The following is a 14,019-nucleotide window of genomic DNA, read 5'->3' on the forward strand; positions in this document are numbered from 1 at the left end:
TTTAAATATAAATTGTTCTGTTCTTTGTATCTACCCATCTGTCGACATTCGTTCGCTAGTACCTATCTATTTTTTTTAGTATGTTTTATGACATTCAGCGTTATATCTCCGCGGTCCGATTATTGAGTATATTATAATACATAATGTCAGTATGACATCACTTAAAAACGAAACTGCTCTTAAGCCTGAAAGAATCGTAGTATATTTCGAGTTAAGCTTAATTAATGTAATAACTGATGTGAGTGCCAACTCTTTCCCAACATTTTCAGGGTGTTCGGCCTCTTGAGTTTAAATCAAGGCAATAGATTGGAGCTTGAAATAAAAACGAAATAAATTTAAATATTGTTAGAACGTTAAAAATCAACTTCATTTGTTAATAGTCGAACCGGCCGTGTACAGATTAAACACGTCAGAACTCTACGTCAATGTATTGTAAATATGTAACCATAAAAAAAATAAAAAAATAAAACCAGCTATGTAAACTAACATAAAGACACACTGCAAAATATCTTTCGATTTTAATTGTTTGGTCGATATAATTCCATAGACAAGAGACAAGAAAATCACGTCAACACAGTCAAACAAACTGATCATATTCTGAAAAGTTTATACATTAAATAATTTAAGTATCTATGATAGTGTTACTTAACACTATCAAGCTTTAAACGTTTAATGCACGCTTGTAATCATATAATATAGGTAAAATATATAAAACTACATTTTTATAATTGCTCATTTTATTAACAACATTTTATTTTAGTTTTTGTTTCTCGAATACATATTTTTTCACGTTTTTTTATACTTCAAGTAATAAATAAAGTAAAAAAAAATGTTGGTAAGGTGTTTAAAATAGGTTTTTTAAATAAATAAAACTGTTGGAAATTGAATAGTAACCACCTATTTAGTAGTCAAGAACGTGGTATAAACAATTACTCAGTCCTACTCAAAAGCTAAAAACTACTGTGTAATAAACCTGAAACAGTATTTATAATATAATATTCAATTTTATTGTTATTTTTTTTAGAGCGTCAATTAACGACTTAGTTTTTATATTTTTTTAAGAAAACATAGCTTTATGGGTTTTAAGCAACATTTGATTAATGAAATCGCATGACAATGATATTTTGGATAGCACGCAATATTGAATTTTTAATTTATTAACTGCTCTGTTCTATGACGCTAATTATTAATGAACGACCTCCAGATCAATATATAGTCATGTTAAAATCATATTAGTGGCCTGAGAAATAATGTGGGATTTGTCAAATAAAAAATAGACTTGTAATACCAAAGACTTCACAACTCTGGTGGCGACTCCGACTAATATAAATTGTTGTTATGTTTATTTTTATTTACAGGTAAAAATGAAAATTTATAGCTTTTTAATATCATTTATCTTTGTAAATGTTTCATCAACAACTACTGAAAGTAATTACTTTATTTTTATTCTTGAAGTAGTTGTAAATTTAAAAAAAAAAAAATATTTCACTTTTTGACAGTGGATTATATGAAGGATGTTGCCATTACAAGTCAGTAACAATTTTTTTTATAAGAAAATAATGTTTAAAATATTATAATTATACTGTTTATATATATATATATATTTTTAAATTATGTACTACAGACGCACATATCGAGCTTGCTTTAAAAACGAATAATTTTACTATAAAAGATAAAGTTGTATTAAGTAAGTATATTTAAAATTAACTTACTACTATATATAATTGTTTTGTTATATTTATCTAGTTGTTGAACTATTTATAAAAATAATAATTATATAGTTTCTATAACCCTGCACGAGGAATATAGAACCAACGTTTTAAATACTTTGAGTTTTATTAAAGTTATAAAAATTATTTACATATAAGTGGTTTCTATAATTTTATACACTTAGCAGTTACATACAGCTTTTAGGCAGTGATTATTCAAACTAACAGAAGAAGTAGCGAAACGTTAAATAGTTATCATTAAAAATAGGATGTAAGCAAGTTTTAGTTATTCTAATTATTTATATGTTTATTACAATTTTGTTTTAAATTTTTATAATAGCACAAACCTTTATTTGTTTATTCCAGATGGATTGGAGCATGTAATTAAAAAAATTATTGAGAGCAGACAATATACTTTAGGTAGTTATAGTTATAAAATAATAAAAAAAGTAGTGAAAAAGTATTTGAAAATTATATACAATTTACAATTTCGTGTAAATTTACAAGTAATATTAATTTAACATATTAGTAATATTAATTTTTGGCAATTTAACAAAAAAAATAATGCTAGCTCTGTCAGTCTTATCTAATAATTTTAATCTCGCCACATCTGGTTCAGTTCAGACATTTTTTTTTCATAATTTGTCATCTATTTACTACAGTCGAACCGAGCACATTTCTTCCAAGTTACTAATACCCAAATCTTTAGTAATTGAATAGAAAATCAAATCCAATGTTATTAATTTTTGCAATGATAATTTCAGAAGAGATGAATAATATGTTAGTTGTACCAGGTAATGATTTTCAATGAATGTAATGGAAATATTTCCACACAGTTGTTTGGTATTCATTAAGTACACAATGTATTTGTATTCATTTCAGAATATCTAGCTTTTTGTCATGACTTGGGTGGTAACCAAATATTTATATTCCATATTTTTAACAATAATTTACACAAATTTATTATTTATACACATAGAGAATAAACATATTATCTGTACATAAATAATGGTTTGAATCATAAGAAATAAATAATAAAAATTTAATTTTTATGTAAATTTACAGCATTAAGGGAATTCCAAAAAGGTGTGCGAGACAAAATACAATTGGAATTAAGTAAATATAAAGTTTAACAGTTTTTAGCGAAAATGATTAAAATCACTTATTCCTTTAACGATTAAGTTTAAATTAAAGTTCAATTATATTATTGCTTTATGTTTTCGCATAGGCCATAATTCGAAATAAAAATTAACCGTAATTTCATTAGTTGCTATTAGGAAGAAATTAATATCATTACAATATTTCGCAGTAATTATTCAGTTAATTATTCTCAGTTTTCGAGTGATTTTTATTTGATATATTTGTTACAGATATTCCTGTTCCTGAAGTTCCAGACGAAAGTAATTACACATTTTTCTATATTCGTAAATTTCCTTTAAGTACTGTTTAGAGTTGAAATTTGCTTGTTTTGTACATTTTTAATGAAATAAACATTCAGTTGGTGAGAGAGAATGAGACTTATACCATTTTACGGTGATATTTTAAACGTCATGTTTGTAAATGAAATTTTACCTCATTGAAAAAGAAAAAAAAATATATGAATATAAACATGGATAATTTTTTACTTGACGAATTATATTAAGGGAAAATAGAAAGGTAAGAGAAAATTTTTTCACAAATAAAGACCATAACGCAAAGTCACTTTCTGAAGTGTCTACCGAACCGATTTCAAAAAATTTTACTTTGCAATATTTTAAACATCTTTCGTAAGGGTCTAAAAGGGTCTAACAGTTTTTTTTGGTTTTCAATAAGCATTTTTTCCCCCAATCAATCTAACTAATTTTCTAATTGCTAAATCAAAAATCGGCCTTTTAGCCCCCATAGAAAAAATAGTAAGCTTTACACAAGAAAAAGAAAAATGAAAATTCGTCCAATAGATGCGCCAGAAAATCACTTCTACAAAAGTAATTTTGAATAAAAAAATTTGCTATAACTCGGAGAAAAATAACTTTAAAAAAAATTTAACTAGAAAACCTTAATCTTTTTTTCACCTTAAAATTAGTCGCCATATTAGAAATGGCTACCAGATCAATTTTTTGTCAAATATTGCCTATCCTTTGCCCTTAATAAATAGCGCTTTCCATTCCCCTTAATGAATACTCTTGTCTCAACAAAAAATACGCAATATGTTCAAATATCAAAGAAAATCCTTTAAAATGTTGGGATTTACTTTTTTCTTATAAACCTCAGCTTTTGTGTGGTTCACCCATTACAGCATTCCAGATTTAACTTTCCGAAGGAGGAGGACGAACGAAAAAAAAGGTGGTTGGATTCGATGGAAAATATTATGAGGACTGCTGGTTTATGCAAAAATGGTGTGAAGACGGTCTTGTGAGGATAAGTTTAGTACAAGGTTGGACAACACCAAAATATATTTGAAATCAAGGAAAAGGAGGAAAAGAAAATTGATTGTATTCATATAAATATAACTAAAAAACAGTTAAACTATGCTAGAATACTATAATTATCTATAGCTTTTTATGTAACTAAATGATGAAAAACTAAACTAACTTAAATAGTTATTATTTTTATGTATATTGTGTGTGTTATATATATATATATACATTATATTATATTATAAAATTAATAATAGTTATTATTCTTATTAACATGGTCATTTAATAATTATTGCAGATCTTAAAAGACTAGTTTTAGAAGAGCTTGGAGGAAAAAGAAGAGAATTTACTGGAATAGCTTTGAAAAATATATTGAATCAAACCATAAGTAAATACTAATAGAGTTATAATAGGTTTTAACCCTTTTTTGTATAGTATATAATCTCGTTGAAAGGCTCATAGTTGGAGAGCAGTTCTCTTAATTGTTCAATTAAATAAATACATTTTTTTATCTCACAATAATTACAACAAAGTAAACATTTATTTTTGGACGGCGTAAACCAATTTTTACTATTTTGCAATATATTACAACCAGTACAGTGGGGTCGTGGCACAGTGGGGTAGGGGAGGTCACCGGTTTACAGGAACTATTACAACTGAAATTGATAAAATCGCTCTCAAATAAAAACTTTGATGGGAATCGGTATTTTTAAACCAGTAAAGTCCAAACCAAGCAAAGTATAAACCAGCACAGTAGGAAAGTATCTTCACTTTAATACTTTCCTAGCAGTGTTTACAAATTAGCATCAAAGCATTTATATGAAAGTGATTTTACCCGATTCTACAGGTCACAAGTCTATAGGAATTATTATAAATAAAAGTGATAAGTATAATATGTCATGGATACATATTTGTCTAACTATTGATCAATTATGAAAATTAGGTATAAAAATCACCAAAAAAAAACAAAAAAATTCTTGCACCCCCCCTTTGGGGGAATGGAAAATGAGTATAATTTAAATTTGAGACTATTAACGCATAAGGGTATACCAAAAAAATATTCCTCGTAAATTTCAACTCAATCCGACCCCTTTTTTCGAAATTATAGCCAGTAAAATTGAAACTATATTCTTATATAATTATGAATAATTTATGAGGAGCCATGTTAGGTTATTAGACACTGTTGTTTGGTATCATATCAGAGGGTCTATTGAACCATTGTATTATTTGACCACTTGGGTTATTAAAATAGGAGTATATTCGTTTAACATTTTATTACGAAGTTCGAATTAAGGAAGAATGCTTTGTTCAAGCTTCAATGCTAATGACTGGTTGTACAAGAAAAATAGTACTACCAAAGTTAGTTGGAATGTAATACAATTAAAAATCTATTACTAGCATAAAGCAACTAAACTACTTTAAATTTGTATTATTTTTTATCAACGCGGTTATTTAAAAACTTTTACAGGTAATGGAAAACCAGAAAACGTGACCAATCTTATAAATAAGAGAAGTATCGGTACAGACACGGAAAATAGAATCAGCCGAACATTGGGTAAATATTATACAGGGTGATAAATTTATCGGTAACTACTCAATATCTCATAGGGTTTAATAAGAAATTAATTTTTTTTTCATATTGTTTTTATACAATGTTGTCTCAATTTTTCACATTTTTTTTTTTGTTTTCCCACCCCCTCAAACTTAGTGTATTTGATAGAAACTTTTGAAACTTAATGGTAACGCACACATTTCAATAACTTTTTAAATTGAGAATTTTTGGTGTAAATCTGTAAATGGTAGAACAAATAACAATAAAATAGTTGTGTTGACAATAATGTGCTGAGAAAGTTTATACTTCTTCTAGAGAAAAAGGATTTTTGTTAATTTTTAGGGGTTTTAAATGTATATTGATAGTACCTTATCTAAAAAAATGATAACTAGAATACAAATGTATACTTTAATAGTTAATGTATAGATACTATTAACACATATTTCTATTTCATTTAAATTGCTGCTCAATAAGTACATTGTGCATATTCTTTTAATATTTTATTTTCGTAGAGTAACGTAGTTGTGTCTTGTACTATAAATAGAAGTAGTAAACTATTTGACGAATTAAAAACTTTTTTTTAATTTTCTAGCTGGACCTGAAACGGAAATATCTTTACATTGGATGTGTTGTTTGATGGCATTATTTATGAGTACAAAATACCCAGAGTCACATATAAAATATATTCAGCTAAACCCTGATGATACTTGTACCCTAAAAGATGACTATTTCGATAGACAGAATAAAACATATAAAACATATGGAAAAATTGAATGCCAATGGTTCCAAGTCGTCGGCACCGAAGTACAACCACTTAAGGAAATATTATGATAATTATACACATTTGGCATTGTTTAAAGATCCTGTTTTAAAGCTGAATGTTGCTTTTTATCACACAATAATTCCAATAAAGTAAACTATTATTTTGTGCAAGAGTGCGAGTCTTAATAACTGTTGAAATCTATCATTTACAGTAAAATTTTGGACGACGTAAACCAATTTTTACTATTTTGCTATATAAAAAAAAAAATATGATTATTAATAATTCACATTTTAAAATACTAATCGATTTTTCTCCAAAAATACTAATCCAATCAAAAAGTTGTTTGCTAGAGACTTTTAGAGTACAAAGGGGGACGAAAAAAAAATAGAAAATATGGTCCAAAATTCAAAATGGCTGACTTACGGTCAAAAACATGTTTTTTTTAAATAGAAACAATGTATTTTTTGTTAACCAAACAAATGTTCTTATCCAAACCAACAACTTTTGTAGGAAAATTTTTTCGGTAAAACCCATAATTTGTAAATTAAGTCTCTTTAGCTATTTTTAGTTTTGTTATTTTATTTTGATGCATATGGTAACCGTGGTATGTGTGATAACCGTGGTATGTTTGGTAACCGTGGTATGTATGGTAATCGTGATATGTGTGGTAACTGTGTCATGTGTGGTAACAGTGGTATGTGTGGTAACTGTGGTATGTATGGTAATTATGGTATGTGTTGTGTGTTTGGTAATAGTTAAACAAGAAATCTGATGAATAGATTCAAAATAAAAATGTTGTCTCATTCCATTTACTAAAGACATTGTCTATCGTGATGCACCAACAACACCGGAAACATGAAAGATCGGATTAGGAATGCATGTCGATCAATTCCAAGAGACGTTCTTCTATCAACTGTAGATAGTTTTGAGAGAAGCATGTTCAGCATGTTTGGACAACAATGGCGGCATATTCGAACATCTCAAATAAGACATTCTTAAAATGTATCTTTATCTTTGTCTTTGTTTTTGTCTTTATCTCTGTCTTTGTCTTTGTCTTTTACTTTTTCTTTGTCTTTAACATTATCATAACTATTACCATTACATTATCATTATCTTTATCGTTAACGTTATCCTCTTTTCTATGTATCACAAAAACAAAAACTACGGTTACCATATGCATCAAAATAAAATAACATAACCAAAAATAGCTAAAGAGACTTAATTTACAAATAATGGGTTTTACCGAAAAATGTTTCCTACAAAAGTTGTTAGTTTTGATAAGAACATTTGTTTGGTTAACAAAAAATACATGGTTTCCATTTTAAAAAAACATGTTTTTGACCGTAAGTCGGCCATTTTGAATTTTGGACAATATTTTTTTATTTTTTTTTTACGTCCCCCTTTGTATTCTAAAAGTCTCTAGCAAACAACTTTTTGATTGGATTAGTATTTTTGGAGAAAAATCGATTAGTATTTTAAAATGGCACACCCTGTATAACATTAACAATAGCCATTTAACATAATATATTACACATCTCATCTAAATATCATTTCAATTAAACTTGTTTAAATCAATAAACAACCAAATAGTATTTATTATCGTACTTAACGTGTCGTCTACATAATACATTACAAACCCTAACAACCTGAGGTTATATTGTTACCAATACAAGAGCACGTGGACGGTTCCCGGACAGCCTGCCGATAAGCTCGACCAAGGTAACACTACCCAAAGATTATACTAGTTAGTTAGTATAATTTTGTATTATACGTAATTTGTATATTTTGTGGTCGAATATATTGTGTTTTACCCTGTTTTTTACCCGTTATCCTATTTTTTTATTAAAGAAAAAAATCGCATTTGACTATAATAGTCAGTTTTTAAATTGCTACGTGTGAGTAAATCAACAGTTAACAGGTGTCCGAAAAGAGTTTGATTAAATTGTTAATTACGATATGTTAGTATGTGTGGTAAAAATTATTATGGACTAAAATTAATTTTTAAGCACATAATTGTATTAGGTACAACGATTTCTTGATATTTGTAAACAGACAACAAACATTTTTATATTCCAAAATATTTTATAAGAAATTTTAATATCTTAGAATAATTTTTTTTATATTTTGAGTTTTTTTTTTAATGTATTAAAACGTTTTTGATTACATAATAAAATTTCCAATAGTCTAGTCTAAATATTTTGTCGATTTTTCTTAAGGGGGCCGCAGCATGGTATTTACAAAAAAATATTAAGTATACATATCAAAAAAATAAAACCGCCACCCCATAGATAAAGTTTTTCTCTATATATACCGTGAGAATTTGGTAAATCTACTGCTTAAGAGGGTCGGGGCACGCCTGAGTTTTTGTGGTGCTAAATTTGACATACTTCCTAATGTTGAATTTTAATTTTTTAAATATGTATGAATTTGTTGACAAACTTTCTAGGTTTTTTAGAAAGCCGATTTTCAATTTTCTTTTTCGAACGAATTTTAAACTTAAAATCCAACATTTGAAAGTATCAAATTCCGCCATTTTTTCGAAATCTTAACTTAATATTTTTTTTTGTAAAAACCATGCTGCCGGCCTCTTTACTCAAAATGTGTACAAAATTCAAATTTATTTGGTCCAATTTGTTTATCGAAGGATCCCAAAGAAAATATGATTTTTTTATCGATAAAATGGCACAGACAATAATCTATTGAAAATGAATTTATGTAAAACATTAAAAGATAATAATTAAAAATTCAACGTCAGTATTATGTAAATATGTAATCATATTGAAAAAATAAACCAGCTATGTAAACTAATATAAAGGCACACTGCCAAATATCTTTCAATTTTACTGTTTGTGAATAAATGTTTATTCCATATACCATTATAATCTCAATCAAAAAGTCTATTTTCAGTTGATTTTACTCAACTCATAATGTACACAACATTAAAATATCTTTGGTCCAATTGGTTTACCGAGGGATCACAAAACAAATATGATTTTTGTATTGATAAAATGACATAGGCATTCAGTGAAAATTATTCTATATAAAACATTAAAGAAAATTATTATTAAAACTCCACGTCAGAGTAATGTATGTAAACATGAAAGCATATTAATAAAATAAACCAGCTATGTAAACAAATATAAATGCACACTGCAAAATATACTTAGATTTTACTGTTTCGGGCGATATATATGTTCATAGTCACGTCAATACAATTAAACAAGCGGATTTTCTAAAAAGTTTAATACATATAATTATTTAAGTAAGTAACACTGTACATCATTGAATTTGTATGTACGCTTGTAAATTGTAATATAGGTAAATATAAAAATATATTTTTTTGAATGCGTATTTTAGATATAACATTTTCATTTTGTACCTACAACCTTATTTTTTCTAACGTAGATTTTGTCAAAACAAAATAGAAAATAGGTATTTGTAAAATAAAAAATTGACATGCAATACCAAAACATTCACAACTTTGGTGGCGACTGTGACTAATGTTAATTGTTTTTATGTTTATTATTATTTACAGAAAAAAATGAAACTTTCGTTTTTTATCATATCTTTTGTCATTGTTAATGTTTCATCAATAACTACTAAAAGTAATTATTTTTTTTTCACACTTTAAGTAATTGTAAATTTCAAAAAATCAACATTTTTTTTTTTACAGTGGATTATATGAAGGAAGTTGCCGTTACAAGTAATATTTTTTTCTTTTATTAAAGTACTATTTTTTTATACATTTTTTTTTAATTCTGTACTACAGACGCACATATCGAGCTTGCATTTAACATGAATAATTTTACTATAAAAAATATAATTGTATTAAGTAAGATATATTTAAAATTAATGTACTACTATTTAATTGTTTCGTTATTTTAATGTAATTATCGGTTTATTATTTTATTCCAGATGGATTAGAGCATGTAATTAAAAAAATTATAAAGAATGAAGAATATTTTTTAGGTAGTTATAGTTATAAAAAAAAAAAAAAAAAACGAAGAAAAAAAGTGTTTGAAAAATATATAAAATTTACAATTTGTATTCACCTTGTGAAAATGTATAAAATGTAATATAAATTACACATTTCTCGCTAGAATCAATTCAGCAATTTTATTTTTATAATATTTTATTTATTTACCATAATCGAACCGAGCGCATTTCTTCCAATTTACTATCACCCATGTTTTATCTTCCTTTAAATTCTTCTCCCGGTTTACAACAGAATAGATAATTAAATCCAGTATTATTAATTTATACAATGTCAATTTCAGGTTTTCTGAATACTATGCTCGTTGTACCGGGTAATAATTATGAATAATCATATTGGAAATATTTCCACGCAGCTGTCTGATACTTAAGTACTCAATGAATTTGTATTAATTTCAGAATACCCATCCTTTGGTCTCAACTGGGGTGGTAACTACATATATTTATTCCTTACTTACAATAATTTACACAAAATGTATTTTTTTTACAAAACATTTTAATAATACATACGTCATTATGGTTTCATCAATCACAAGAAATACATTTTTCAAATTTATTTTATGTAAATTTACAGCATTAATGCTACTCCAAAAAGATGTTCGAGACGAAATACAATTGGAATTAAGTAAATATAAAATTTAACATTTTTAAATACTTTTATTCCTGTACCCTAAAGAAAAACGATAAAAAACAAATTACATTTAAATCATATTATCGCTTTATGTTTTTTGCATTAACCATAATTAAAAATATACTTGATATCGTTTATTTCGCATTAATTTTTTAGTTAATTATTTTCAATTTAGAGTGATTGTTATTTGATATATTTGTTACAGATATTCCTGTTCCTGAAGTTCCAGACGAAAGTAATTTTCGATAATCGTAATTAGCCTTTAAATGTAGTTTAGGTTTTAAATTTAATTTATTTATATTTTACATTTTTAAGACAAACTATAATAAACATTTAATTGGCGAGGTAGAATGAGACTTTATACCAATTTACGGTGATATTTCGAAATCCATGTTTGTGTAAATACATTTTTAACTCAATGAAAAAGAAAAAATTATAAATATAAATATAAACAATTTCTGATTACACCATTTCGATAAATGAATACTAGTGACTCGACCAAAAAAAAACCACAATGTTAGGGGACTGCTTTTTTCATATTTACCTCAGCCTTTGTATGCTTCGTCCCCATACAAGTTACACTCTTCCAGTTTTAACTCTTCGGAGGAGGAGGACGAACGAAAAAAAAGTGGTTAGATGCAATGTATTATGTAATCATGTCTGCTGGTGTATGCGTGAAAGACGTAGAGATAGTGTTGAATGGATAAGTTAAGTACAAGGTTGGTCGACTCTAAATATTTAGGATCAAGGAGAAGGAGGAGAAGGGAGTTCATTGAATTCATATGCATATAAAAAAAACATGTACATCTTTACAGTATTATATAATATATATATATATATATTAATAATTTTGAGAATTATTATTAATTTTTTTTTTATCGACACGGTCATTTTATAATTTCAGTAGATTTTAGTAAGTTAGTTTTGGAAGAGCTCGGAGCAAAAAGAAGAAAATTTACTGGGATTGCTTTAAAAAATATGTTGAACCGGATAATAAGTAAATACTAATAAAGATTTATAATTAGTTTTAACAATTTCTTTGGCAAGTCAGGTCTTTTTTTTGGTATCATATCAAAGAGCCGGTTGAACGAATGCATTATGTGAAGATTTTCGTTATTTAAGTATTAAAATATTCGTTTAAACCTTTTATTATGAAATTTGAATTAAGTAAGAATGTTTTGTTTAAGCTTCAATACTATTGGCTGGTTGTACAGCAAAAATATTACTATCAAAGTTCTTTAGAATGCAATGCAATTAAAAAACTATTACCAGCATGAAGCATCTAAATTATTTTAGATTATTGTTATATTTTATCAACACGGTTGTTTATTAACTTTTGCAGGAAAACCAGAAAATGTGACCAATCTTATAAATGAGAGAAGACATCTTGGCACAGACACTTTCGAAAATAAAATCATCAGAGCATTGGGTAAATTTTTTACAGGGTGATAATTTTATCGTACACCACTCAGTGTCTTATAGGGTTAAATAAGAAATTAAATTTTTTTATTGAGAATAATTTACTAAAAATGTTGACTATTTTTTTAATTTTATAGCTGGACCTGAAAAGAAATTATCATTATCATGCATGTGTCATTTGATAGCATTGTTCATGAGCACAAAATCCCCAGAGTCACATATTAAACATATTCAGATAAACCCTGATGATACTTGTACCCTAAAAGATGACAACTTTGATAGAGAGAATAAAACATATAAAACATACGGACAAATTGAAGGTCAATGGTGCCAAGTCATCGGCAATGAAGTACAACGACTCAAGGAACTGTTATGATATTTATACACATTTCATTTTTTTTAAATAATATTTGAATTAAGCACTTTTATCGAAGTTGTTAATTTACAAATTAATGTAATTCACAATAAAATGTTATACTCATGATTATAATCACATGTATTGCTTATGTGTTAATTTAAACAGACAGTTAATATTTTCAATATACCGGCTGATTGTTTTTTTTTATACAGAGTGATTCATTAAGGACAACACACTCATTTTCTCGGTTTATATTAATATTTTGAACAATATTTTTTTCCAAGATTTTTCGGTACACATTGTTCTATATTTTTCAATATTTTGAAAATTTTTATCACCAATCCTTGGGCCCAAAAAGGAGGATTTTAGTTTTTTTTAAATGGCAACATATGTTTTTAATTACATACATTTGTAGACAAAAAATAAAAAAAATATTTTAGCGTTTGAATTTTGAATTTTCATTTTTTTGTTCATTAGCTATGATTTTGTTAATCTACATTTTCTCTTAATAGTTATCATGTTTCTTCGGTTTTCCAAAACCGGTAGTACAAAAAGTTCATATTTATGTTCGCATTGTCCATTTGACGATAACACTCTACCAAAAAAAAAAAGTTACTGGCATAAAAGACTTTGAAATAATGATAGACAAACGGTTCTTATCTACAGATTACCTATTCCAACACAGATACACAGGTTGGTTTTACAAACCCACTTTATCAAATTATTTTTATGCGTGTAATAAAACTACTCGTCTTTGTAGTAACGATTGAAAATATTAAGAAATACTGTCAAAAAATCAAATCTTTATAAAGTCATATCAAATGAAGTAATAAATAAAAATTCAAACGCTAAAATATTTTTTAATTTTTTGTCTACACATGTATGTAATTAAAAACATAATATGTTGCCATTTAAAAAAAACTAAAATCCCTTTTTTTGGCCTTCAAGGATTGGTTAAATATTATTTTAAACTAATTTATTTTTTTACACTTCAACCAATAGTTTATATTTTTTCTATTTTGTATTTTATCATTTTATTCACTATATTACTTATAAAAACTTAATCGCAAACCACTAGAAAGATGACAATCATTTCTGCAATAGCTAATGCCAAAACTATGCCATGATGAAAACAATTTCAAGATTTGGATTAAGACATTAACATATTTTAGAAATATTAGTGATGAATTCATAGCAA

The 14,019-nt window shown here is 26.6% G+C and overlaps 1 protein-coding gene across 3 annotated transcripts; it reads left to right on the forward strand.

The window, feature by feature from the left end:
- Positions 1 to 530: 530 nt before the first annotated feature.
- LOC126835197 (uncharacterized) lies at positions 531 to 12,878 on the forward strand. Of its 3 annotated transcripts, none has more exons than XM_050567580.1 (12): positions 531 to 699; positions 1,359 to 1,428; positions 1,500 to 1,529; positions 1,625 to 1,687; positions 2,076 to 2,129; positions 2,474 to 2,503; positions 2,592 to 2,621; positions 2,775 to 2,825; positions 3,080 to 3,109; positions 11,949 to 12,041; positions 12,387 to 12,473; positions 12,601 to 12,878. In XM_050567580.1, exons 2-12 carry the CDS (start codon positions 1,365 to 1,367, stop codon positions 12,837 to 12,839), a joined length of 771 nt encoding a protein of 256 aa, XP_050423537.1. In that variant the 5' UTR covers positions 531 to 699; positions 1,359 to 1,364; the 3' UTR covers positions 12,840 to 12,878. The 3 variants fall into 3 exon arrangements, with proteins under 3 accessions (XP_050423537.1, XP_050423538.1, XP_050423539.1); XM_050567581.1 differs by lacking the exons at positions 1,625 to 1,687; positions 2,076 to 2,129; positions 2,474 to 2,503; ... (1 more) ...; positions 2,775 to 2,825; positions 3,080 to 3,109 and adding exons at positions 10,190 to 10,252; positions 10,336 to 10,389; positions 10,698 to 10,727; ... (1 more) ...; positions 10,988 to 11,038; positions 11,250 to 11,279; XM_050567582.1 differs by lacking the exons at positions 1,625 to 1,687; positions 2,076 to 2,129; positions 2,474 to 2,503; ... (1 more) ...; positions 2,775 to 2,825; positions 3,080 to 3,109 and adding exons at positions 10,190 to 10,252; positions 10,336 to 10,389; positions 10,698 to 10,727; ... (1 more) ...; positions 10,988 to 11,038; positions 11,250 to 11,279 and having other exon boundaries at positions 11,952 to 12,041.
- The last annotated feature ends 1,141 nt before the right edge of the window (positions 12,879 to 14,019 follow it).

Source organism: Adelges cooleyi, unplaced genomic scaffold (genome assembly GCF_023614345.1).
Source record: "Adelges cooleyi isolate 19-005CV unplaced genomic scaffold, UGA_ACOO_1.1 ACOO_flye_CR_arks_rails_tigmint_CR_PRNA_23, whole genome shotgun sequence".
NCBI classification, from domain to species: Eukaryota; Metazoa; Arthropoda; class Insecta; order Hemiptera; family Adelgidae; genus Adelges; species Adelges cooleyi.